Source organism: Arachis ipaensis, chromosome B03 (genome assembly GCF_000816755.2).
Source record: "Arachis ipaensis cultivar K30076 chromosome B03, Araip1.1, whole genome shotgun sequence".
Taxonomy (NCBI): Eukaryota; Viridiplantae; Streptophyta; class Magnoliopsida; order Fabales; family Fabaceae; genus Arachis; species Arachis ipaensis.
The window spans coordinates 119,243,645-119,270,694 of record NC_029787.2 but is presented as its reverse complement, the minus strand read 5'-3'; the positions used below and the strand labels follow the sequence as shown (position 1 = coordinate 119,270,694).

The 27,050-nt window shown below is 38.8% G+C and overlaps 3 protein-coding genes across 6 annotated transcripts; all 3 read right to left on the bottom strand.

The window, feature by feature from the left end:
• LOC107633634 (probable pectinesterase/pectinesterase inhibitor 40) lies at nucleotides 500–11,837 on the bottom strand. The gene is made up of 4 exons (XM_016337241.2): nucleotides 10,608–11,837; nucleotides 9,783–9,943; nucleotides 745–896; nucleotides 500–611 (listed from the first exon to the last, which is right to left on the bottom strand). Exons 1-3 carry the CDS (start codon nucleotides 11,276–11,278, stop codon nucleotides 868–870), a joined length of 861 nt encoding a protein of 286 aa, XP_016192727.2. The 5' UTR covers nucleotides 11,279–11,837; the 3' UTR covers nucleotides 500–611; nucleotides 745–867.
• Nucleotides 12,964–16,932, bottom strand: LOC107631047 (putative disease resistance RPP13-like protein 1). 4 transcript variants are annotated; one of them, XM_021119420.1, is made up of 4 exons: nucleotides 14,326–16,932; nucleotides 13,959–14,049; nucleotides 13,749–13,836; nucleotides 12,964–13,604 (listed from the first exon to the last, which is right to left on the bottom strand). In XM_021119420.1, the coding sequence occupies exon 1, from the start codon at nucleotides 16,318–16,320 to the stop codon at nucleotides 14,344–14,346; it is 1,977 nt and encodes a 658-aa protein (XP_020975079.1). In that variant the 5' UTR covers nucleotides 16,321–16,932; the 3' UTR covers nucleotides 12,964–13,604; nucleotides 13,749–13,836; nucleotides 13,959–14,049; nucleotides 14,326–14,343. The 4 variants fall into 4 exon arrangements, with proteins under 4 accessions (XP_020975079.1, XP_020975078.1, XP_020975081.1 ...); XM_021119419.1 differs by having other exon boundaries at nucleotides 13,986–14,049; XM_021119422.1 differs by having other exon boundaries at nucleotides 13,959–14,008.
• Nucleotides 21,508–23,561, bottom strand: LOC110270339 (putative disease resistance RPP13-like protein 1). The gene has a single exon (XM_021119423.1). The coding sequence runs from the start codon at nucleotides 23,096–23,098 to the stop codon at nucleotides 22,247–22,249; it is 852 nt and encodes a 283-aa protein (XP_020975082.1). The 5' UTR covers nucleotides 23,099–23,561; the 3' UTR covers nucleotides 21,508–22,246.

The following is a 27,050-nucleotide window of genomic DNA, read 5'->3' as shown; positions in this document are numbered from 1 at the left end:
TTAACAATAATACTTTGTAAATATTATAAATCAGACATCAAGAATACATAAACAATAGACTATGATGAGTGGGCCACAATCATTGTTAATTACTTAAATTAAGTGTGCCTGTTAAAGAAGCATACAATGAATTAATGATCACTGCGTACGCTTCATTCCCCCCAAATAAAAAGTCTATCCACCTAGAGAGATGGGTCAACGATTTTGAGTTAAGCAAGTATATAACTTTTAGAATTAGACTTCTACGGTTCTACCTAAAATTGTAATTTTTTGTTAAGAAAAATATGTAAGAATATCAAACTCATTTTCGTTGTATTTACTGAGTAGTTTACTATATTCATTTGCAGACACATATCTCAAAAATCAGTGGTACAAATTGTAGCTTATGGTAAGTATAGTAGTAAGTAATTTACAAAAGAAAATAAAAAAAATTATAAATTATAAATTTAACCAAAATAAAAAAGGTGTTGATGGTGTTACGAGGGTAACCTGAGATAGGTGGATTGGGTTTGAGAAATTGGCCCAAACGTCAAGAGGAGGTGGTCTCTGTCTTGCCTAGTGTCCGAAAGCTGCCGTCCGACTAGTATTTGTGAGAGAACGGAGGGTGGTACCTGCAAAGACACTCCGATGCCTAAGTCAGCAACGGGTTTTAGTAGGTTTAGAGAATATTGGAACTTAGAGATATCTGAGGGTGTCAGTGTATTTATAGTGATGAACCAATAACCACCGTTAGAGTAGTTTCACCTTTTAAGATGGATAACCGTCCCTTTATCTGCCAGCTATCCTTCGAGCCCAACTTCTTTGGAGTGGAGTCTGTGTTGAATCCGACCTTTTCTAAAGAAGTCGATAAGCGGTGAAGGCCAATCTTTAGATTGGGCCTTTTGATGTGTTTGAACCTAAATCATAACGTTGAGTCAGAATATAAAGAGATGGTATTTTTAGAACCTCATCACATATAGAAACCGAAGCCTTTGATTCAAATGAAGGGACAAAACAACACCCAAAAACACAATAGAACAAAACAACGTTATTAGTACTTGTCAAAATGGCAATATCCCTTGCAGCATTTTAACAGAAGCATCACACAAGAAAAATTCAAGACTACTAGTATCTTTGTCTTAGTACCAAAGATATCTTTAATTATCTTTTAAAGGTTTTTATTCATATCTACATGTTTGCAAAAATCATAAGAGCTCAATATAGATAAATAATGGTGACCACACCTTTAGGTACACGACATATGGCGAGTTTACATGGCCTTGATATTTGTTGAAGAAAGAACAAGATGTTTCTTTTATTCTTTTGCAGTTATAATGAAATCATAGAAAGTGGTGTAAAATCTCTTAATTCAGTTGATGGACTTCTTATTTTGGGTTGGCCTTGTAAACAATAATTTCTTTGCCCCTTCTTTTCCGGTCCAAGTTTTTCATCACACAAACACTCCAAGCCCAACAAGCAGCACTTGTGGTTAGGCAAGCAATTTCACCACTACAATTCTAACCCATTCAAGCTCACTCATAATTCTTAATTGGGTTAGATCGTCATTCTAGAATTCTACAATTCACCGGCTTAAACGGGTCAATCGTGGCGAGACTTTGTACCGATGGTCTATTTGTTAGCCTCATATAGCCACATCTCAGGTTCGATTCCCAGCTGTAGTTAGGTGTGATAGAACTTGAATTGTGTGTGTGAGTGTAGTGTATGTGAGTGGGTAATGCCTAGAATTGGGAGCTGTCTAATATATCAACAAAAAAAAAGGTCAATCTAAAAAAAAAATAAAAAATTATACAAATAAATTTTTTTATTAATCAATTTCAATTAAGTTAGTCTAACATAATAAAAATTAAAAAAAGACGGTCAATCCAAACTGCAAGATTTTTTTATTAACGATCATTACAAAATTGGTCAATCGAATTTTTAATAAATAAACCTAAATATCACTTGTTCAATTGAGATATATAAAAAAAAGTAACAGTGTTTTTAGAAAATTAAATTATTTTTATTTTACAAATAATCAACTAACAAAATAATAGATTTACAAAGATTAAGAAATTTGAATTGTTATTATAGAAAAGAATTCTTCATTTTCTGATTTGAACTCTCCACCATACCATGCACAGTAAAATGGATCTTTTAAGTTGCTATATTGTAGGGGTCGCGACAGATACTCAGTTGCCAAATGATAAGCTACACTCTATAATGTTGTCTTGGTCCTCTACTTGTGCCAATGAATCATTGACACCTGGCTTGTGCATAGCTTTTAATTCACATTTGGCCCTTATAAATACGGCCCACATTACCAAACAAACGAGTGTTCCAAAAACTCTTAAATTGCTCACCAACGCAGCAACGCTTATGGGCCACCTCATTAAATTCTAGATGATCCAGATGGCCCATCAATCTATTTTCAAATCTCAAATGTGTCCTCTTATTTTGCTCGTTAAGGATGAAAATTTACTAATTTAGAAAGGAAAAAAGAAATAATAATTATAATACAAAGATCTCCCTTGTTTTCACCTCCATTTTCCATCCGAGTGTGGTTAGCGTTAAACACAATGGGCCTATGATATTAATGTGTTGGGTATTAAATGGGAAGCCATTAGTTGTTGGAACAGTTGTTGTTTTCTTAGTGCACGTTTTTAATTATTTTTTGCTTGTTTGGGTCCAGAACTCTCTATCTTTTGCATACCCCGACGGCCCCAAATCTCTTATCTTTTGCCATAGAGCTTTCAAAATATCTCGTGTTTCTGTCTCCTTCGACAAACTATTGCTGGCGGGATTTTTGCATCCATAAAATCTCTTCGTGATTCAGGATTTCGGTGAGCTCTGCTACCAGCCGCTTCTCTAATTCCTCAAGAAAAGGATTCCTCCCATAATCTGTTGCTCTTTGAATTCCTCTCAGTCTGTTCAAGATCCCCCTTTTCTTTCTGAAAACATTACCAAAAACATTCCTGTTCCACCTTTTTAAGTTCACCGCTAACTCCTTCAAAGCTCCCGGTAGCCAACGCTTTCTGTCCCAACTTCCACTAATGAACTGAAAGAAATCAGGGTGGATACTCCACATCGCCTCAAAACGGAAAGGCTTTTCCCCACCATCAAATTGTTCTGGTCTGAGGACGGCCAAGAGGGGGTGATGGTCCGAATTGACCCTCGGAAGAACTTCAATTCTTGCATCACCAAAGAGAGTCCTCCAACTAGAGGTTGATATAGCTCTATCCAGCCTCTTGAAAACTCTATCTAATCCCACCCTTTGTCCGCCTTTCCAAGTAAATCTTGTACCAACAAATCCAAGGTCCAAGAGCTTGCAGTCATCCATCCAATCCCTAAACCTCCTGCAGGCATGCATATCAACTTGTCTACCCCCTTTTTTTTCTCCCTCATTTTTAATTTCATTAAAATCACCTATAAGCATCCAAGGGTCCTTATTTCTCTTGGAGAAGTCTTTTAAATTTTCAAAAAATATTTTTCTTAAATTCTCCTGCGGACTTGCGTAAACAGCTGATAAAGTCCAAACCTTTTCCCCTGAATATTCAATTTTAAGGTGAATGCACTGATTAAATTTCTCTATAACTTGCATCTTCAAATTACTATTCTCCCACAAGGCCCATATGCCACCCGAGAAACCATTAGCTTCTTCAATAAAATAAAATTTAAAACCAAGAGTAGATATTACCTCCAAAGCTCTAGCCCCACTGCATCTGGTTTCAAAGAGAAGAGTTATGTCTGGTTTATGTTGCCTTCTAAGTTCCTTTAGAGTTTGAATGGTAGCATCATTCGCAACTCCTCTTATGTTCCACGCCAAAATATTCATCATTAAGAGTTATTTTGTACTCACTACGTATCAAGTTCACCCATCAGGGTAATCACTGGGCCTAAGCCCTTCTATGAACATTGCATTTCATCCCCCTGAAGGGGAAAGCTTTCTCCATTTCCATCTTGTACCACCATAATGGGTTGCTCATATGCTTCCACTGCTCTGCTTAATTCTTTTGAATTCATAGGACTGAAATCAGGGGGCTTTGGCTCTGGGTCTGGGGGTTCTTCCACTCCTTCCATATCCTGGAAGGTATTAGGAACTTCCAGGGAGAGGGTTGGACTTATGGGGTCTGGCTCCTTCCAATTTTCTGGATTAGGCCTTGTGTTTTCTATATCCATACGGTGGTTTTGGTCTATTGGGGCTTTGATGTTATTATTTTGTGTAGACATGTAATTTTGGTCTATGTTCATTTGTTGATTTGGGCTAGGGTTGGTTCCTTTTTTAATTGTTGCAGGTTGTTGGCAGTCTTGGGCAGGTGGAGCTTGTGGGTTTGGGCCAGAGTTATGGCTTTTTTGGGCTGTGTGTATAGCTAAAGGTATGTTTTTGGCATTAACATTAGGTTTGTGTGTCTTTTTGCCTCCCTGAAAGCTTTCAGTTGTTTTGTCTTTATTAGCGTCATTACCTGACTGCTCATGATTGGTAGGATCGTGGCTTTCCTCGTTATTTGCTTGCAGAATTGCAAAACGGGATGATTGTACTGTACTATCCACTTTCCCTTTTTCTTTTCTTCCCTCGCCATTTTGCATTCCTTCCCCTGATTTCACGCTCCTCCTGCCACGTACACTTTTCTGAACTAGCATCCAAGGCCCATAATTCTCCTATGTCTGCTCAATGACATTTTTACCCTTTCCATTGTCTTTGTTGACCATTCTGCCCTCACCTTCTACCTCCAACGCTGAATTCTGAATTGGATTCTGGTTTGGTTTTGAATTCTGCTGGTTCTGTGCAGCTCCATTCCCACTTTGAGCTACTGGACATTGGTTCTTTTCATGCCCTATACGCCCACAACCAAAGCAGACCTGGTGCAATCCTTCATACTCTATCTTATGCGGTCCTCCATTGATTAGATATTGAGAAACCAAGGGCTTGTCCAGCTCAACCTCTACACAAATACGCGCAAACTTCCCTCGGCTTATCTGAGCAGTATTAGAGTCCACTTTAATCGTGCGACCCGCAATGCCTCCTATCTTCTCAAGGATTGCCCTATGATAATATTCTATAGCAAGATCAGGAAGCCTTATCCAAACTGCTATGTTATCTATGGTGGCCTCAGCCGGATTAAAATCCGGCTTCCATAGCCGAATGGTGAGGTAGTGATCCAAAATCTTCCATGGTCCCTCCATTATCGCAAAGTCAAGATCTTCCGAGTTAAAAAATTTAACAAGGAAGAACTCATTTCCTATGTTTATCACTTCTATAGATCCCATTCTTCCCCACATCGCTTGCAGTTTTCTCTGTAAGGCAGATAGAGAGATCTTCCTTCCAAGGAGTTTAACAATGAGGGTTTCCCACCAGTCCTTCCTGAGCTCGCTCTTCACTCCTTCAGGGATCACTACGTTATAGAGGCCGTTTGGCAGTTTCTGAATAGAGATATCTTCTTCTTCCTCCTTCTCTTCAGGGGTAGCATTTTTATCCTTGCTATTAGCTTTATTTCCATCCTCTTCTGACCTCCCTTTTCCTCCACTTCTAACCACAGTAGCAAAAGAAACTTTCTTTGTATTCTCTTGCGCATTTAGATCTGTGCTAGCAGCCTCCTGAATAAGAGGTTCCCCTCCTCCGTTACCAACTTCCTCTTCCATCCATTCTTCCACTCTGGGGACTATAGCTGTACTTCCAGTAAACTCCCCACCTTCTTCCAGTCTCTTACTTTTCTTTGTATTCCTTGTAGATGACTCCCCATCACCTCCGATCGTTTCTCTCGGTGAGTGTGGACGAGACGCTCCTCCCCTCACAAAACCACCCCTCATGCTGGTGGTGGCCAAGCTGATATTGCTGACGGTATTGCAGAGACTACACGAGACGCTTTTACCTTTGTTTATAATCTGATTTGCCAGGAAGAATATGGAAGAAGTCAGGAATATGACCACTAATTTTTTCAAAGAGCTCTATGAAAAGGACATCACTGGCCCCTTCATACTCACAAATACGACTTACCCAAGCCTCAACTTTCAAGAACATAGAAAATTACAAGCTGCCCCAAACCACTCTGATATTAAGAGAGCAATTTTTGGCATTGGTGACTTAAAGGCCCCGGGGGAAGACGAATTTCCAGCCATTTTTTTCAAAGAAAATTGGAGGATAGTTGGTGATTCGGTTTGTTCCTATATTGAAACCCTTTGGAGAAATCCTCAAGGAATCAAGGACATGAACCGAACTTTAATAGTGTTAATCCCCAAGAAGGATCAGCCTGAATTTATAACGCAATTTAGACCCATTGCATTATGCAATGTAATCTATAAAGGCATTTCTAAGATGCTGGTTGCTAAACTGAAGCCGATCCTAGCTCAAAGAATTGCTCCGTATCAATCGAGCTTTGTCCCGGGAAGGATGATACATGATAATATAATAATTGCAAAGGAAATGATGCACAAAATGAAGAAGATGAAAGGAAAAAGGAAATATATGGCTATCAAAATAGATTTTGAAAAGGCTTATGACAGGTTGGATTGGAGCTTCATTAGGGAGAGCTTGGAGGAATTTGGAGTTACAGGGCGCGTTCAAAATGTTATCATGAATTGTGTATCTACGATTTCCTACCAGATTTTGTGGAATGGATGTAAAACAGATGAATTTGTTCCCAAGAGGGGACTACGACAGGGGGATCCCATTTCCCCTATCTCTTTGTGATTGCTATGAACAAGCTATCTCAAATCATAGAAGATGCTGTGACTGTTAAGGATTGGAAACAAATGACAGCAGGGAGAAATGGGCCGTACATAGCCCATTTTTTGTTCGCGGACGACTTGCTTCTGTTTGCAGAAGCCTCTATTGAGCAGATGAAGATGATCCAAAGCATACTGAACAAGTTTTGCGAGGCATCGGGGCTAAAAATAAATCCAGCGAAGACCTCTATTACTTTTTCCAAAAATGTTGACCAGAACACTAAACTAAGCATAATGCAGTTCAATGGGTTCATGAAACAGTTTGTCTGGGGAGATACTTAGGGGCTTTAATCACCAACGGAAAGAAGAAAAAGGAGAACTTCAAAAGTACTATAGAGAGAGTGAAAAGAAAACTCAGTGGGTGGAAAGCAGATTGCTTGACCTTTGCAAGAAGAGTTACACTGGCACAAGCAGTTATTAGCCCAACCTTAAATTTTGACATGATGCACTCGTGGGTCCCTAAAGGAATTTGCAAGGAAGTTGAAAAGGTTCAAAGACGTTTCATTTAGGGAGAAGGAGATAATCAAAGAAAAATACATGCGGTAAGTTGGGAGGTCATATGTAAGCCTAAGGACCAAGGGGGCTTAGGTTTCAAAAATTTGGAATTAATGAATAGAGCTTTTCAAATGAAAAACGCTTGGAGATTGATCACAGAACCTGAATCTCTTTGGGCTGAAGTCTTATATTCAAGATATGGGCGGGATCAGAGTATTCTATATGAGATGGATAGCAAATCGTCGGATTCACAGTTCTGGAAAAATATGTGTACAGTGGCAGAAGATGTCAAGAAAAATCTAAGCTACTCTATAGGTAATGGGGAGCACATTTGTTTCTGGAGAGACGCATGGGTTAAAGGGGAACAGTCTCTGGTTTTGAAAGCTACGACTCAGGTGGATGAGAATCAGCTGAACCGGAGAGTAAAAGAATAAATTTCTCAGGATGGTAATTGGAATCTGGAGCTCATACAACAATTTCTCCCACAAGAAATCCTCAGGAAAATCAATGCAATCCCTCCTCCTCACGTTTCTTTGGGTGCGGATAGAATAATTTGGAATCTAACTCAGAATGGGAACTTTTCGATCAAAAGTGCATATAAAAGTCTAATTAATCAAAACAATGTCCAGGATCAAGTGTGGAGTATTATATGGACATGGCAAGGACCCCAAAAGTTGAAGACATTTCTTTGACAAACAGTTCATAAAAAGCTCTTAACAGCTAGCAGAAGGAGTAAGTTTCTTGGCACTGTACCTGATTGTCATAGATGTAATGGCACACAGGAAACCCTTGCTCATGTGCTTCGCGATTGTGGAGTAGCTTCAAGAGTCTGGGTTAAACTAATTCATCCGTCGCATCTCCAAAATTTCTTCAGAGCTCCCTTCGATCTCTGGATAAGGTGGAATCTTTCATCTAATCTGGACGTCCAAGAACAAGAATGCTGGCAATCCATCTTCATCACAACCTGTTGGTGGCTGTGGAAATGGAGAAATCAAAAAATTTTAACCCTCCAAGAAAAAGGCCTCTAGACCCAGCAAACTTCATAAGAGAATATGTGAAAAAGATGAAAGAAGCATTTCAGGACAGGAGAGGGAGGACTCTTACCCGAAACAAGAGGGAGCAACACATCGCCTGATCCCACCTCCGACTGGCTGGATTAAAGTCAATACAGATGGGGCAGCAATGGAAGGTGAAGGAGAAGCTGGTTGTGGAGGAGTGTGCAGAGATGAATTGGGCCGATGGATGGCAGGGTTTCAAATGAATATCGGAAGATGCTCAGCATTCCAAGCTGAACTGTGGGGAGCTCTCCAAGGACTTCGAACTGCCTGGGATTTGGGGTTTAGAAAAGTGATTTTAGAAATGGATTCCCAATCAGCCTTGGAGGTACTTCACAAAGGAGAAGGGAGGAAAGATCATCCTAATCCTTTAATCAGAAGTATTGAGGAGTTAATGAGAAGAGATTGGTAGTTAAGATGTACCCACACATATAGAGAAGGAAATAGAGCTGCTGACTGGATGTCTAAACAGAGTTTGAAGATTGGCTTGGGATACAGATTTATTGATCAACCAGTTAGAGAATTAGCTCAAATCTTATATGATGATGCTAGAGGAGTTTCACTTCTCCGCAGAATAGTTGTGTAATTGTTTTTTTGTGTTTTGGGCGGCTAGCCCCGTTAAAGTACCAAAAAAAAAAAAATACTCTCTTAGGACCGTCAATATATTCTATATAAAAATATTTTTACTTGAGAAGTCATCCGAATTATGAATAACCATTAGTTTTTAAATTGTTTGTCTAACATGTGGATGGAGGAAGTTCTATTTGTTGAGAAGGCAATTAATTAATTAATTAGCATATTTTTTTCACGTGAGGTATTACTTGGTACGACCCGATGCACTTGTCGGTTAGTTTATGGGTTATAAACACTGCATCAAGTTTTTGGCGCCGTTGCTGGGGATTGGTAGTGATTAACAACTATCAGTTGTTTGATTGCTTAGATTAGACATTTTAGTTTTCATTTTATTTAAATTTTTTTTCTTTTTCTTTAATATTTTTTATTTTTTTATTTTATTTATTTATTATTTTTATTTTATTATTTTACATAGGTTACCTCACTGGGAGTTCTCTGCACTCTGACGTAGAGAATTCCATCTTTTCTTGTCTTTTGTCTGTTTATGAGTAGGAACAGGGACAAGAAACCTCTGTTAGACTTTGATCCTGAACCTGAAAGGACTTGTAGACGACGTTTACAACAAGCAAGACTTTATAAGACTGCAGAGTCCACTATGGATAATAATAATACTGTTAATGCCAATGTGGCAAATCCGAATGGAGATGATCAATAAAGGAGAGTGCTTAGCTCTTATCCTGCTCCTATTGCGGATCTTTATGAAAAGTAAAATTATAGAAATTAATAGAATAATTAATTTATTTTTGTAACTAACATTTTTTAAAGAAAAGCTAGAAATATTTTACCATCACGCAAATTATTAATCTTTAGTAAATATTTTTAATACTTCACTCTACAAAAAAATAATAAAAAACTGAAATAATTAATAAGTAGAAGAAATCAAAGGAGAAAAATGGTTACCAACAGTAGCTGATTGAAAAGTGGTCCAGCCATCGACAACATTCCTACTTGCCTTGATAATGGTCCTTCCAATGCCATCTCCAATAAACATCAAACTAGTCTTCTTTCTAATTACTTCCACATTCTCGAAGTATGCTCCACTTTTTATGTATATCACAAACCTATATATTTAATCATACATAGTAATTAACAACTTAACTAATTCATAACATGCTAACAAGGCATTATTATCACACTTATCATAATAAGTGTGAGGACAAATTAAATGAACAACTTTATCAGCTACTAATATATAACGAGTACTGTTCTTTTTGCACTTTGAGATAAAAATATATTAGGCTAGATTCATCTTATGCTATATACTAAATAAACTTCTGTTATTCTGACAAAAAAATATATTCTGTTATTTGGGGAAAAAAAAAGGTGGTTAAATTTTTTATTACTTTAATTCTTTAAAACGAATATTAGTAAATTTTACTACTGTAAGAAAAGTAAGTGCATTATTCTTACATATTAAGTAGAGTCCAACAAATTCTTATAAAAGAAGGACTGTTAATTTTTAAGGTCAATCTAACTGATGCAATGTGTTGTTTGTATTAATTTTGTTTCATACCATTTCATTATTCAAAACTAAAAAAAATGTGCTAATTCAATATATTAAATAAAATAAATACAATTAGCATTTTTCTTAGCTAATACAGCTTCCAAGCTCTTATAAATGATCACTCATATGAGATTTTGCTGAAAATGTAATGCAATGAGTGAAAGGTATGAATGGTTTTCTTTAAATTTAGTATAAAATGATTTTAATAATATAATATATACCTGGTTGTGCTAGAATTAGGAGCCATAGCTACAGCTTCACCAATAGTAGTAAAATTTCCAGAACCATCTTTAGCCACAACAACATCAATCTTAGTTTCATTCACATTTCCACCTTCTAGAAGCTTCCTATCCTTAGCAGAAACCCATGAAGGGAACCCTTTCTTCATTTTTCCATATTCAGCAAACACTTGTTCTTTCTTCAAACTTGTCTTCACTTTCTTCAACATTGCCAATGAGTTACTAACATGATGTGATATCTCAATCACTTTCTCCTCTATCAACCCTCTCACAGCATTCCCATTTTTGCTTTGTGAGAAACCATCAAGACAAGTGTACAAATTTGTCATTGCCCCACTTAGTAGAGTTTCCAAATCTTGGTTGGAAGATGATGATGATGATGGATTTTTTGAGAGATCAAGAATGGTGGTGTTGAGTTCTACTATGGTGTCATCAAAGAGTTTGAGACAATCATCTAAGGCTCTTTTCTCATTTGTGTTGAGAGTGTTTTGGAGATTCTTGATTGTGGTGGTGCAGTTGTTGGATGAAGATTTGACTTCATGGACTGTGTGGTTGACTACTTTGGAGATTATTTGTGGCATTGCTTTTGTTTCAAGGTTTGGGAATGTGGATAAGGTTGAGACACAGAGATCAGGGTAGAGTGTCCTTTGCATTTTGAATGTGCTACTAATTGGATATGGTTTTGGAAATGGAGATGTTTTTTCCCTTCTTCTTGTGTTGTTGATTTGAAATTTGGGGCTTCAATTAAATAATTGAGATGTGTTGCTAAAAGGATCAGTGCAAAAATCATGGATAGGATTGGTATTAAGGGAAAACATGGTGATTTTTTGAGGTTGTTCATTGTAAAGAGCTTAAGAGGAAAAATAAAAGTGGTGTAGCAGAAGCTTTGGTTAAGGGTGTGAATGTGTGGTTGTGTAGGGTGCTATATATATGGGAATATGGGGAATAAATAGGGTGGTTTTGGGTTATTGGAAAAATGAAAAAAGAAAAATAGTATTTGAACTCATTTTACTTATACACACTCAAAATATAAAGAGAAAAGAATATCATGCTTTTGTGTGTAAAGTTGAGCATAGCATTTGATGTTAAAAAAGAAAAAAAGAAATGTGTTGTTTGAGTCTGAATTTCTCTGTAGATTATGTCACAGAGATGACATGAAATTTGACCCTTTTTGAATTTATATTAGTTTTGTCAAATAGGATCATAATGTGGCATGGATTTTAAATGCTGTCTAAATTAATGGCTCTTAAAAGGATGGAATGTGTGATTGTGTGACACCTTTTAATCATTTTGGCTCCTGGTTTAAGTGTTGCAGCTATGGATTGGAATGAAATTTGAGCCCAAAACATATGATTCGATTTTCAACTTTGTTGCTCTCTATTGTAAATTTTATTATTTTACTTTTGTAGTGCAACAATCCTACACAACTAAAACTTGTGTCAAAATGAGGTGCCAAAATTATAGTTAAGAGACTGAAAGTAAGAAAAAAACATCAAAAAATGGAGAAAGAAAGCAGAGTTGAAGGGATTGAAAGTAGAAGAGGAACGCTATATATCAACCTATAGTACTATGCTGTCACACACAAAATAGAAGAGGAATGCTATAATAACTAACCTATAATGGCTGTAACAGAATTACCTAACTCAGTCTAATCCTTGCTTATTACTAGCATACCTACTACCACAGTCTTTGCCCTAAGCACTTCATATTTGTAACATAGCAACATTCTGAATGCATCTTCATTTGTTAAAAAAAAATTGCTAGTGTTTACAATTTTACATGATTTGCAGAAAGATATGCAGAAGGCATTTTTAATGATATTTTGAATGAAAGCTGTAATTCTGTTACAAAAAATGGTAGATTTTTCCACTATAAACAAATTCAAGTTACAATTATCAATTCAAGCCAAATACAAAAACAAATTTACTGATAAGAGTGATTACAATTCTATGTCAATAAAAATTAATAACACTAATGTTTATATATCAACCTATAGTACTATACTGTTACACAGAAAATAGAAAAGGATCTATAAACCACAACTAACCTATAACAGCCATAACAGAACTACCAAAGTCAGCCTAATCTTTGCTTAGTACTAACATACAAAAATTGCTGCTACCACAATCTTTGCCCTATGCACTTCATATTTATAACATAATAACTTTCTCAATGCATCTTCATTTGCTCAAAAAGAAAAAGGCTGCTGGTGCTTAAAATTTTATTTTATTAGATAGAGATATAATTATCGCATGATTTTGCAGAAAAATATGCAAATGACAGTTATAATGATGTTGTGAATGAAAGCTGTAACAGAGAAGATGAACATTACGATATATCTTGGTTCAATCCCAAAATAGGATCTACATCCAGTCTCCACCACAACAAATGGTAGAACTTTTCACTATAAACAAATTCAAGTTACAAATACCAATTCAAGCCAAATACAAAAACAAATTTCTAAAATGCCACTCATGGCTTTTTCTTGATGTTCTCACATCCTAGCTCTCTTGCCTTTCTCATGAGAGAAATTGATACTTACTTGCTAAGCTCTCTCTTTTTTATAAATAGAATAACTCATATCAGCTATCCTAAAATAGAATGAAATGATGAAGACATGAAAACTCTTACGAGAAAAATGATAATTGCACAATATCAGTCAAAATATATAACTAAGTTTTTCCTTCCTTTTTTCTTTGAACATTGCAAAGTTTGTACACTTTCTGCCTATTCTTGACAGGCTACTCCAACTGTATGCTTATCATTGAAGGTGCTCTTGTTGCATTTTGATTGATCTATCGGTCTTAGCGAAATTCTGTTCTACATCATCTATTTCTTCTTTTGATTTTCTATGAGGATGATGTCTTCCATGAATTCAGCTTTCGTATTGATGCAGAGACCACACCTCGTGAAATCATTCTTGACCAGGTTCCCTTGCTCTCCAAATTGAGCTTACTCCAACTTCACTTCAATTTGTTTCTTGGTGCACCGAAACAAACACATTATAAAAACTCATGCAATTTTTGCTTAGCACACATTAACTCAACCATAAATGTTTGGCATAACAAAGTTTATTAGTTTATGAATTCAACAGAAATTAACAATAAGATAATAAATTTATACCAAATCCAACAAAGGGCACGGGGAAGCAAGCAGGAGCAACACCAAGAAAGGTAATGAAAGGCCTTCCATTTGGGTGTAAGACAAGTAGCTGATTGAAATAAGAAAAAAAAAAAAAGAAAAAAGAAGAAAAAGCATTAATAGAAAAGGTAAAAAATGGAAGGGAAAGATTTCATCATTCTCAAGGTATGATCCTTGAATTAACAAAACAACCTTCAATAGACAGAGAAGCATCCTTACAAGAATGGAGGTGCACAACCGAACTGCATTAAATTGAAAGTCCCAGAAGAATCATTAAATATCCCTATACATGAAGAACAAGGAAGAAGAAATTAGAAAAAAAAAAAAAGACCAAAATTGACATTGTATATATATGTTCCCAAAAGTCGGCATTGACTAGAGTGGTGATTAACAGTGTGAAAAGAGAGGATTCAGTTTTGTTTTTTCCGCCAAAGAGTAGGAGACACACAATTTGAATGAGGTATAGAAATTTGGAAATAAAAGTAAGATTACGTTGGAAAATGAATATAATGTTGGAGAAGATGAAGTGGGTTTGAGATTGAGATAGCAAAAGAGTTACCTGTTTTAAGATGTTGGGTCATAGATAGTGAATCAGTTTCCTATCAACAAATATTACGGGAATGTGGGAAATGGATGGCCAAATGTGGGGGTCCTTCCTCTCTATGCCTTCACCCAACAACGGACATGCTATGATTTTGAGTGTCTCTAAAGAGGCAGGCAGCCTTATTATCATCTCCAGCTTAGGGCATTCTTCAATCCATAATTCTCGGAGGGACTGTGAGTGTGACAGCTCCAGAGATGTCAAATTTTCACGTCTTGCGATTCTGAGATCCTTGAGATTTGGGAACGCTGGCAATGCAAAGGATGTAAGCGAATCGCAGCTGTTGTCTATTGTAAGACTCCTTAGTGACTCATGTTGTTGGTGTTGCATTGGGAATTCTACATTCTTGCAGTTATTGATCCGCAACTGTTGCAATGAAGGAGGCAAAGAATCCCCTGCAAATGATATGGGTGATGAGCACTCTGAGATCTGTAGCTCTATGAGAGAGGTTGGTTGGGTGTGGGTCATGGCCTCAAACAGAGAATCCACAAGCTGCTCTCCATTAATTTCTACTTTCTCCAACATGGAAAGTGGTTGGTCCCGCATTCTTGCTTCCTGTTTGCCATCTATTCTTAGTTCGCGTAGGATGGGAGCTCTTGGCAGATAACAACCAATCTCCTCGCATCTTCTAATGTCGAGTGATTTCAAAGACGGAAGGAAAGTGGGCAAATCTCCTCTTAACTTATGGCAGTTCTCTATAATAAGCCTCTCAAGTTGAGGAAATGGTGCATCATATGACTCCCATTCCTCCCAGCAAGGCATTCTTTCAATAATGAGAATTTTAAGGGATCGGAAGGGTGTCTCATGATGCTGATGAGTTCCATCACCCTTATAGAATGACCCACCAATCTTCTTCACCTTGTCGAACTCTGCAATGAATAGCCTCTCCAGAGAGGGTAACTGTCCAAGTGAAGGAAGCACCCAACAATTCCTGCATCCCCTCAGCTCCAACTGAGTCATGTTGTGGTACGAAGACTGCCCTACCCAATCCGGAAACATGGTACCTCTGTAAACCCAGATGAATAGCATCTTCAAGTCTTTGTGAGGTTCTAATTTGGCAAGTACATCTTTTTCGATTTGGGAATCAACAATATCACCTGATGACCACATCAAATATAGATTACTGATGTATTTCTTATCAACCATCCTTGCCTTCCAAGCTTCACTGCTATCAACCACATTCTCTAATTTCTCAATACGAAATGACCCTCGAAGATTTACAAGTTCTCCCAATTCCCCAATCCCATTCTCTTCATGCTTCCCAACAATATACTCACTTAACATCTGCAACTCTTTCAATTTGCTCATCCCTTTTGGCATCTCTTTTAAATCAGTGCCTGTAACATTGAGATGGCACAGATTTACAAGATCTTGCATCTTGCTTGGAAGCTTTTTCAGTCTTCTACACCAGCTCAACTTCAATGTTTGTAAATTATACAAGTTACTCATGGACTCGGGCAATGTCACGACAAGTGTGTTAGAGAGATTCAAATAACGCAAGTGGATCAATTCACCAATTGAATCAGGCAATATATCAATTATAAATGATGGAAATGACAAAGCACGTAAGCGCTTCAACTGTGCTAGTAAGCGACAAGGATCAATTCCCTCTTTGTGTCGACCGAATAAATCTGCCTTGATTGGAAACAGGGTCCTTACATGACTTAAACTCTCACATGCTTCCAACATCTTCGGGACTGAATTATTGTCGTTGACATCATATGACAAATGACGAGTTTTAGTTTCGTGTTTGGCTACATTCTTGTGTTCAGAGATTCTAACAAAGAACTTTTCACCATAGAATGTCGCTAGATCATGCATGAGATCGTGCATCACATAACCATTCTTTGAAGGTTGAAAGAATGATCGTGAAGCTAAATCATTGAAGTATTTATATCCAACTTCTTCTAAAATGCTTCCACTTTTTGGTTGTTGCAAAAGATCTTCTGCCATCCATAATAACACTAATTCATCTTTGTCAAATTCGTAGTCCTTTGGAAATAAAGAACAATAAACAAAGCAACGTTTTAAATATGAGGGGAGGTAGTGATAGCTGATCCTTACTGCAGGAAGAATCTGTTTGGCGTAGGAATGAGGAAGAGCACATAAATAAAAAGCTTACAACTTCAGAAGGAAATATTGTTACAACAAAAGGACAGCTGGCACTCAATAAGCATGATGAGGGTCCAAGAAGGAGCACTAGAGAGAGAACTAAAAGCAAGAGGCTGGGTGGTTATGTGGAGTAGTGATTGCTGGTACAATTGTCTTTCCCTTGTGTGCTCTCTTCTCTTCTCCTCTGATTCCTTATTCTTTTCTCTTCTATCCCTTACTCAACTATTTTCTTTCTAATTCTTCAGGTACCGTTATGCTTGGAGAAATTGAAGAATTACTATATCCTTCTGCATTATTCTGCTGCACTATTCACTTTTATTTTCCTATTTCTTCTTACAACACTTACATATGTTCTTCACATACCAATTACTTGTAAATTCCTTCAATTACATATAAATACATAACTCATTCCTTCTTCTTATTATTATTTCTGAGCTCCACCCTATCAATTGGTGCTTTCATCACCATGGCCGTAGCTGACAACACGCGGATGAAAGGCATGGAGGCCGACATTAAAAAGCTATTCCAGATGTTCGAATCCATCACGGAGGAGAACAGATCTGAACGCGCTCGTGCTTCCGAAGCCACTAATCTCAAAATTGACGCCATCCAGGATTCTCTTACGCAGCTTCTTCAGACCCAGCACAGGCATCGATCTGAGATACCTGAGCTCTCCCATGGTTCGAACTCAGGCGTTCTTCTACAGCATCGTTCATCTCTGCATTCTCGTCGAGTGAATTTCGATTTGCCGAAATTCGATGGTACTGACGCTTTGGGGTGGATTTTTTCAATGGACCAGTATTTTGATTTTTTTCAAGTTCCCGAAGAAGAACAAATCGGAATTGCTGCGATTCACATGACTGGTGCTGCCATCCCTTGGTTTCAAATGTCCCAACGTTTTGCTCAGTTTCGCTCATGGAACCAAGTGAAGCGGGTGATTGAGCTCGAATTTGGCCCGTCACTGTTCGAGTCACCACGAGAATTGTTATTCAAGCTGCAGCAAGGTGGCACGGTAAGCGAGTATTATTCAGAATTTGTTGCTTTGGCAAATCGTACTCCCATTGATCCTCCTGAGGCGCTCCGAGACTGTTTTGTTAGTGGACTGACACCTGAGGTACGGCGGGAGGTTAAAGCTCAATGTCCCCCATCTTTGATGAGGGCGGTGTCCTTAGCTAGACTCTATGAAGAGAAATTGACTTCTTCACCAAAAACCACATATGGCCCTGCTGCTCACAAACCACAATTCACAACTCCCAATTCTTCTCCATCTCCACGGCCGCCCAACCGCAACACTCTTCCCGCATTACTTCCGACACCATCACAACGCTCTCCCACTCCACCACTCAAAAACCCAGTTCGGAGGTTGACCCCTGCTGAGATTCAGAGTAAACGGGAGAAGGGTCTTTGTTATTGGTGCGACGAACGATTTTCCGCCAACCACCGCTGCACAAATCGTCAATTCATGTGGCTACAATTAGAATTGGACGAGAATATGGCTCCTGTTGGTGACCTTGCAGAACCGGTGTTTGCGGATAACACACTGGAATCCTTGGAAGGTCAGGTGCTGGACCACCATTTGTCCTGTAATGCAATGCACGGTACTCCAGGACCATCTACCATTCGTGTCAAAGTTTCCATCAATGGCTTAGAGGTGCAGGCCTTAATTGACGGTGGTAGCTCTGATAGCTTTATCCAGCCACGCATCGCTAAGTTTTTGAATCTTCCTATCGAACCTGCTCCAGGAATTAAGGTGATTGTTGGAGATTTCAATATTCTAACAGTAGAAGGAAAAATTGCTAATCTAGACATCAATGTGGCAGGGTGTACCATCTCAATACCTGAGGTATATGTCCTTCATGTGGCAGGTGGTGATTTGGTCATAGGAACTACTTGGTTGATGACCTTAAAAGTACATATTGTGGACTATAATGCCTCATTCTTGCGCTTTGTGCACCAAGGAAAGTTTGTAACGTTTTGGGGTGAGAAGAATTCTATGGCTTCTCAGATTCAATTCCATCACATTCAAAGGCTGGTCTCTACACATGCAATTGCCGAAGCCTTCACTTTGGAACTCCAAACACCGGCTGATACCTCACAGGCCAGCTTACCACTTCCTGCTTCCTTAGACCCTGCTTTGGCTTCCTTGTTGCGTAAGTACGTCGCTATTTTTGCCACGCCATCACGTCTCCCTCCGCAACGCTCTCAGGACCATAGCATTCCATTAGTGGCTGGGGCTGAACCTGTGAAAGCTCGTCCTTATCGGTATCCCCATAGCTTGAAATCGCAAATTGAATCAATGGTACAAGATATGTTACAAGGGGGATAATCCAACCCAGCAAGAGCCCCTTCTCATCACCAGTCCTCTTGGTAAAAAAAAGGATGGCACATGGCGATTTTGTACTGATTATAGAGCATTGAACAGTGTCACTATTAAAGACAGTTTCCCTATCCCAACTGTTGATGAGTTATTGGATGAATTGTTTGGGGCCACTGTCTTTTCTAAGTTGGATTTACGATCCGGCTACCATCAGATTTTGGTTAAACCTGAGGACCGTTTTAAAACGGCTTTTCGTACTCATCATGGCTTATACGAATGGTTGGTAATGCCTTTTGGCCTCACTAACGCCCCTGCTACTTTCCAGAGCCTTATGAATGATGTCTTCAAACCATACTTACGTAAGTTTGTGCTGGTGTTCTTTGATGATATATTGGTATATAGCAGTTCTTTTGATAGTCATCTTGAGCATTTGGAATTGGTATTGAAGCTGCTAAGACAGGAAACTCTCTTCGCCAAGCTCTCTAAATGCCTTTTTGGAACTAATGAGGTGGATTACTTAGGCCACACGATTACAGGTAGTGGTGTTCTCATGGAATCGACTAAAGTGCAAGCAATTCAAGATTGGCCTCCACCTAGTAGTGTTAAGCAGCTTCGTGCTTTTTTGGGCCTCACGGGATATTATCGCCGTTTTATTAAAGGTTATGCAACCTTAGCTGCTCCTCTTACTGATTTGTTGAAAAAGGACGCTTTTGTTTGGTCTGATCAAGCCATGTTGGCATTCCATCAATTACAGCAAGCGATCTCCACTAAACCAGTGCTAGCACTACCAAATTTTAACCTTCCATTTGAGGTAGAGACCGATGCGTCAGGTACGGGTATTGGCGCTGTTCTAATTCAACAGCGACATCCTATTTTTTATTTTTCAAAGAAACTTCCTCCTACCTTGCAAAAGCAATCCGCCTATATTAGAGAGTTTTATGCAATAACTGAAGCAATTGCTAAGTTTCGACACTATCTCTTGGGCAAGAAATTTATTATTCGAACTGATCACAAGAGTTTGAAATCTCTTTTGGAGCAGGATTTGCACACACCTGAACAACATAAATGGCTTCACAAACTCCTGGGTTACGACTTTGAGATTCAGTACAAAGCTGGTACCGAGAACGTGGCTGCAGATGCCTTATCAAGAAGCTTTTCTGGTACTTGGTCTACACCTCATGTGGACTTCTTGCAGCACCTTCGAGTTGCAATTGAGAAGGATGCTACTCTTTATGAGTTGATGCAGAAATGTGCTTCTAATTCTACCAAGGATCCCAATTATACTTGTCACAATGGGTTACTATTGTGGAAGAACCGTTTGGTTATTCCGCTAAATAGCCACTTGATCAAACTCATTCTTCATGAATATCATGATAGTGTGGTGGGAGGCATTGCGGGGATTGCAAAAACAGTCGAACGAATTTGTGCTCAATTTTATTGGCCTAACATGCAAAAGGACATTAGACATTATGTTCTCACTTGCTGCACTTGCCAACAAGCTAAACATGAGGCTAAAGCGCCAGCAGGGCTGCTCAAACCATTGCCTATTCCTTCGCAGGTGTGGGAGGATATCTCCATGGATTTTATTGTCTCCTTGCCTGCTTCATGTGGTTTTTCTGTGATCATGGTTGTAGTTGATCGATTAACTAAATATGCTCATTTTAGCCCACTAAAATCGGATTTTACTAGTAAATCAGTGGATGAATCCTTTATTCTTAATGTGGTGAAGTTGCATGGATTTCCAAAATCAATTGTCTCCGACAGGGACAGAGTCTTTGTTAGCAAATTCTGGCAACATCTCTTCAAGTTACAAGGCACTCGCTTAGCCATGAGTTCAGCTTACCATCCGCAGACGGATGGCCAGAGTGAAGTATGTAATCGAACCTTGGAGATGTACTTGAGGTGTTTCTGTTTTGACAATCCTAAGAAGTGGCTAGAGTTACTTTCCTGGGCTGAATTATGGTATAATTCCTCTTGGCATAGCAGCATCAAAATGACTCCATTCAAAGCACTCTATGGTCGAGACCCCCTTCCCTTGTTAGATATGAACTCTCTCATGAGGATGAGCCATCCTTGCAGGAACTATTAGTAGCTAGAGATAAATTACTTGATCAGCTTAAACTCAATCTTGGTAGATCCCAACAATTCATGAAGCATTTTGCGGATAGACATCGACGCCACTTAGAATTTCAAGAAGGTGATTTAGTGCTAGTCAAATTGCAGCCATATCGCCAACACTCGGTGGCACTGCGGAAGCATCAGAAGCTGGGATTGCGTTATTTTGGCCCTTTTAAAATTGGGAGAAAACTCAATGAGGTAGCCTATCAGTTGGAATTGCCGCCAGAAGCCCGTATCCATAATGTTTTTCACATATCAGCACTCAAGAAGTTTCGTGGCGACCAAGAATCACAGTATCTACCACTGCCTTTAACTACAACGGAACTCGGACCAATCCTGGAGCCTTGTCGGATTTTATCACAACGCTCCATTTTGCGCGGTGACAAGGAAATTTTACAATGGAAAATTCAGTGGGGACAAGGGGCTGTCACAGAAACGAGTTGGGAGGATGTTGATCAATTCCTCAAGCTTTTTCCTGCCTTCAACCTTGAGGACAAGGTTGCTCTTGATGAGGAGAGTAATGTTAGGCGTAGGAATGAGGAAGAGCACATAAATAAAAAGCTTACAACTTCAGAAGGAAATATTGTTACAACAAAAGGACAGCTGGCACTCAATAAGCATGATGAGGGTCCAAGAAGGAGCACTAGAGAGAGAACTAAAAGCAAGAGGCTGGGTGGTTATGTGGAGTAGTGATTGCTGGTACAATTGTCTTTCCCTTGTGTGCTCTCTTCTCTTCTCCCCTGTTTCCTTATTCTTTTCTCTTCTATCCCTTACTCAACTATTTTCTTTCTAATTCTTCAGGTACCGTTATGCTTGGAGAAATTGAAGAATTACTATACCCTTCTGCATTATTCTGCTGCACTATTCACTTTTATTTTCCTATTTCTTCTTACAACACTTACATATGTTCTTCACATACCAATTACTTGTAAATTCCTTCAATTACATATAAATACATAACTCATTCCTTCTTCTTATTATTATTTCTGAGCTCCACCCTATCAGAATCCTACACTCATCTTCAGAAAACTCCCAAATCTCACTCATCAAAACATCTTCCCAGTCGCTTATATCAACCTTGGTTCTCAACAAGCCCCCAAGTGATTGAGCAGCCAAAGGCAGTCCTTTGCACTTCTCAACAATTTTTCTACCAACTTCTTTCAAAGCCGAACGATCTTGGGATTCAGTAGGAAAAAATGCATGATTTGCAAACACCGACCAACATTGTTCATCATCCAACAAACTCAAATTGTGAGCTCGAATTGTTTTCACCATAGAAGCAACTCTATCACTGCGGGTTGTTACAAGAATCTTACCTCCCTGACTTCTATATTAGAAGGGACTTAGAAAAGTTTTCCAATCATCATAATGAGTGGTCCACATGCCATCCAGAACAACCAAAAAACTCTTCCCTGTTACCACATTCCTCAAACGTTGTTGAACAGAATTTAAGCCATTTAGTTCACAAGACTCAGAAGTTACTTCCTCTATTACAATCTTTGTCAACCGAAGAACATCAAATACTTCTCCAACACAAACCCATGCTTTAACATTAAACTTTTGCTGCACTTCGTCATCATTGTAAACCAATTGAGCCAAAGTTGTTTTTCCTATCCCACCCATGCCAACGATGGGGATCACGGACACGTCACCATCATCTAACAACAATTTGACTAAGGCTTTCCGATCTTGATCCCTGCCATATACATCAGACACCTTAACTAGAGACGTGGATGGAGTTCTCCATGACATGTTCTCCATTGGTATCTCTTTCAGGCCAAGAGTATCTTTTTGATTCACTATGGACTCTAGCCTAGCAATGACATCTTCCATCCTAGTAACCTTCTTTCTATCTTTCAAATTCAGAAAGCGAGTTAGGCGGTTACCTTGATCCTTCTTAGTTGCAGCTTTGGTGGTGATTTCATCCAAGAAGTCGTCCGCCTCATAGATAGCATCTTTGAGATCGTCCAGCCAGACCTTCACTGGCCCCTCTCTGATTTGTCTGCGTTCAGCATCATTGAGCAAGGCCTCAGCCCCATTCAGGATTGCCTTGAACCTCTGGATCATCTTCTGGCTAAGCTTCTTCCCTCGGATCAAGTTGATAATCTCAGGATCGGAGAGCCTGTCGAAAAGAACATTGAGAAAAGAAGAGAGGAAAGGTCCTCCAACAAGTTCAGCAGCCATGTTCACGAGATCAAGAAAGTATGAAAGGTAAGGAAGTGCAGTCAAACTGAGATCTCTCACAAACACAAAAGGGTAAGGAAGTGTGGAGCTGATATTATGTTTAGCAAAAGTAAGTTGACTTGAAATGCTTATTGGTCTTCCAGACAAGTTCACATGATGCTTCTTGCTCTCTTCCTCGAAAGCAGTGATCAAGTATTAAAGTCTATGGTCCACTATTGCATCCGATTGCCAATAGGTTGGTGGTTGCTGCAATGACTAAGCAGATATTTTTCAAGAATAGTAACGGCCTCTTTTTATGTCCATTTATTTACCAAAACAAAGTTTAGTATCAGGTGAAGTCTTTCTACACCTGTATATTTTTTGTTGTCAATATTACTGTGAAACAAGTGTCTAGAGAGAGAGTATGAGTGAAGATATTTTCTGCTATTTGAAGCTTTTATGCAGGTTATGTTCAAGCCCACAACACGTGATAGCTAGGTATTTTAACTAATTAATTTTGTTCATTATGACTAATTTATAGAAATAATATTGGGCTCGTTAAAATGTTATAGTAATGGCCCAATAGCTCATCTACAAATTAATTGAAGGATGATTTGAAATATGAAATGTGAAAAGGTTATTATTTTAGTTATGATGTACAATATGTAGAGTTTAATTTGTAAATGAGCTATTGGGCCATTACAAAAAAATTTCAATTAGTCCAGTATCATCTCTATAAATTAGTCATAATGAACAAAATTAATTAGTCAAAATATCTAATCATGACGTGTGTTGTGGACCTTAATATAATCTGTATAGGAAGTTCAAATGGCATAAAACGTCTTCAATTATATTCTCTCTGTGAACACTTGTCTTATAATAGTGTTGACAACAAACACATACAGGTGTAGAAAAACTCTTCTTTCTTTTTTTGAAACAGAGGAAATTTCATTTAGGAAAAAGGAAAGACATCTAACATAGCCAAGTTCTGGACATGGCTTGGAGCATCTTCCATCCACATGCAATTTGGAGTGGTAAGAGCTAAGGTTGCTAATTCATGAGCTACTTTGTTTCCTTTCCTCTTAACATGACTAAATTCCACAAATCTAAAGTTTCTAATAAGTGAAATGGCATCAATAATAAAAGTACCAAAACAAGAATTAAAACACCTTCTCTGTTTGAGGGCACCCATTACTTCTATATTGTCACTTTCAAGAATCACCTTTGAGAAACAGCAGTCTTTTGCAAAATTCAACCCCCAAAATGCTGCATATGCTTCTGCTTCATGTGCTTCAAGGGGATAAGGTATTACGTGGGTTGCTGATGCCATTATGATTCCCACCTCATTCCTAATTACAACACCAACTCCTCCATTAATATCATGTGGGACTGCTGCATCTACATTAACCTTCATTGTGTTGGTTGGTGGGCATATCCACTTTTGGTTCACTGAGAATTGGGGCTTTTCTATTGGGCATTTTCATTTTTTCTATCATCTGAGCTTTCCAAAATTCATCAAAGCACATGCAAGCTTGTTGAACTTCTTTCTCAATCGGTGCTGATTTTTCCTCAAAGACTAGGAAATTTCTCGCTCTCCACAGCTGCTGCAACAAGGTACAAAACAGACCCCTTTTTTCACTCTGAATATTTCCCATCATTTCTTTGACCCATTCTTTTACATCTGAAAACGTTCCCGTTTCTGATCTCAGGGTGAATGGAGATGCAAACCAAAATTTTCTAGCGAACCAACATTCTCTAAATATGTATTCTTCCGATTCAGCATCTTCCCAGCATCTCGGGCACAAAGGGGAGCAATTTATCCCCCTCCTGTTCAGGTTCTTTTTTGTAGGGAGGGACTTATGGAGAAGTCTCCAGAGGAAATTTACAGCTGTGGGTGGTGCCCTTATTCTCCAAACATCTTTCCAAGTTTGTTCTTCCCTTTGTTCCCTTCTGGAAATCTCTGTTTGTGATCTGGTTTTGGCTCTTAGTTCATGGTAGGCTAATTTAACTCTGAATTCACCATCTCTAGCTTTTTTCCAATAAAAACAGTCCACTTGGTCAGATTTAGGAATAGGAATGTGTAGGATTTGCTGAGCTTCAAAGGGTAGAAAGATCTGGTTGATTAGATCTGTGTTCCACTCCTTTTCTTCTTCTAACATTAATTCTTTTACTCTTGCATCTGGATTTACTGTTGTTGGGGTCGACCATGGTTTTGATCCGTTTTGTTTAGGGAGCCAAGGGTCTTCCCAAATCTTCATTGTTTCACCATTTCCAATTCTCCAGCATCCCCCTTTTTCCAGCACCCCCTTTGCTTGCCATATGCTTCTCCATGTGAAGCTTGGGGAGAAACCCACGTCTGAGCTCAAAAAGTCTTTCCTATTGTAATATCTGCTCCTAAGGGTCCTGGCTGCCAACGACTCAGGATTCTTCATTAACCTCCACCCTTGCTTTGCTAACAGAGCCATATTGAAATCCTCCATATCTCGGAAACCCAGCCCCCATTTTGTTTTGACTGGCAAAATTTATCCCATTTTATCCAATGCATTTTCCTTTCGCCATCTTTTGATCCCCAATAGAACTTATTGATCATTGATGCAATATGGTTGCAAAGTCCTGTTGGTAATCGAAAACAACCCATTATGTAAGTGGGTATTGATTGGACCACCGCCTTGATTAGCACCTCTTTCCCCACTCTTGAGAGAAGTTTTTCCTTCCAACCCTTCAATTTCTTCCACACTCTATCTTGGACGAATTCAAAAACCTGTTTCTTGGATCTTCCAACAAAGGTTGGGAGTCCTAGGTACTTCGAGTGTCCTTCCACGGCCTTTATCCCCATTCAATCTTGTATAAGAATCTGTCTGTTAGTTGGCACATTTCGGCTAAAAGACATCTCCGACTTGTTCAAGTTTATGCGTTGTCCTGAAGCGAGTTGGTAAGAAATCAGGGCTTCTTTTACTGCTTGTATCTCCCGATCTGAGGTTCTTGTGAAAAGGATGCTGTCATCAGCAAAGAATAAGTGGTTGGTCTCCGGTCCATTCCATGTTGTCTTATTCCCTTGTATCAACCTGCTGTTTTGTGCTTTTACAAGGATTCCGGACAAAACTTCAGCGCATAGAATGAAGAGGTAGGGGGATAGGGGATCCCCCTGTCTTAATCCTCTCGAAGGCTGAAAGGTTTTGGTGGGGGTACCATTGAGCAGGATGGAGAAGGAAGTTGAGCTCACACAGTTCCATACGGTCTGAATCCATCTTCCCAGGAACCCCATAGCCGTTAGGACAGCCCTCAAGAAGTCCCATTCCACCCTATCGTATGCTTTCTCCATGTCTAACTTCATTCCCACATAGCCTTTATTCCCTAAAGTCTTCTTCTTCATATAGTGGAATATTTCAAAAGCTATTAATCCATTGTCCGTTATAAGTCTGCCCGGGACAAACGCACTTTGATTCTCCCCTATTATCTGAGGGAGGATAATTTTCAACCTATTCGCCATTGTTTTGGTAGCCAGCTTGAGGATCACATTGCATAAAGAAACCGGTCTGAAATTTCTCGTGTGTCTTGGCTTTTCCACTTTTGGAATCATGCAAATGTAGGTGTGATTTATCTCCTTTGGGTCATCTCTCTCATTTAAAATTTTAAGAATTGTTTCGGTTACTTCATTTCCCACAAATTTCCACATTTTTTGGTAGATCAAGGCCGGCATTCCGTCTGGCCCCGGTGCTTTGGTTGGATGCATCTGTTGTAACGCTTGGTATACTTCGTCCTTAGTAAAATCAGCGTTGAGAATGTTGAACCTTTCTTCAGTTATACGGCCTCTAACCACTTCCACAGTTTCTTCCACTTCAAAAGTTTCCTTTGCTGTGAACAATTTTTCAAAAAAACTCCTCATTACCACTTCTATTTGTTCTTCATCTTCGTATTTGATTCCCGTGTCATCTACTATAGCTTGCACCCAATTTCTTCTCTTTCGTTGTGA

What these genes read in the sequence shown, in the direction of transcription:
- LOC107633634 (XM_016337241.2), bottom strand. Translation starts at nt 11,278, where the DNA reads ATGCAAAGGACACTCTACCCTGATCTCTGTGTCTCAACCTTATCCACA. An exon ending in CCTAATTCTAGCACAACCAG is followed by an intron (nt 9,944 to 10,607) that starts GTATATATTATA and finishes TTAAATATATAG; the next exon opens with GTTTGTGATATACATAAAAA. An exon ending in TTTTCAATCAGCTACTGTTG is followed by an intron (nt 897 to 9,782) that starts GTAACCATTTTT and finishes GTTATGATTTAG; the next exon opens with GTTCAAACACATCAAAAGGC.
- LOC107631047 (XM_021119420.1), bottom strand. Translation starts at nt 16,320, where the DNA reads ATGGCAGAAGATCTTTTGCAACAACCAAAAAGTGGAAGCATTTTAGAA.
- LOC110270339 (XM_021119423.1), bottom strand. Translation starts at nt 23,098, where the DNA reads ATGGCTGCTGAACTTGTTGGAGGACCTTTCCTCTCTTCTTTTCTCAAT.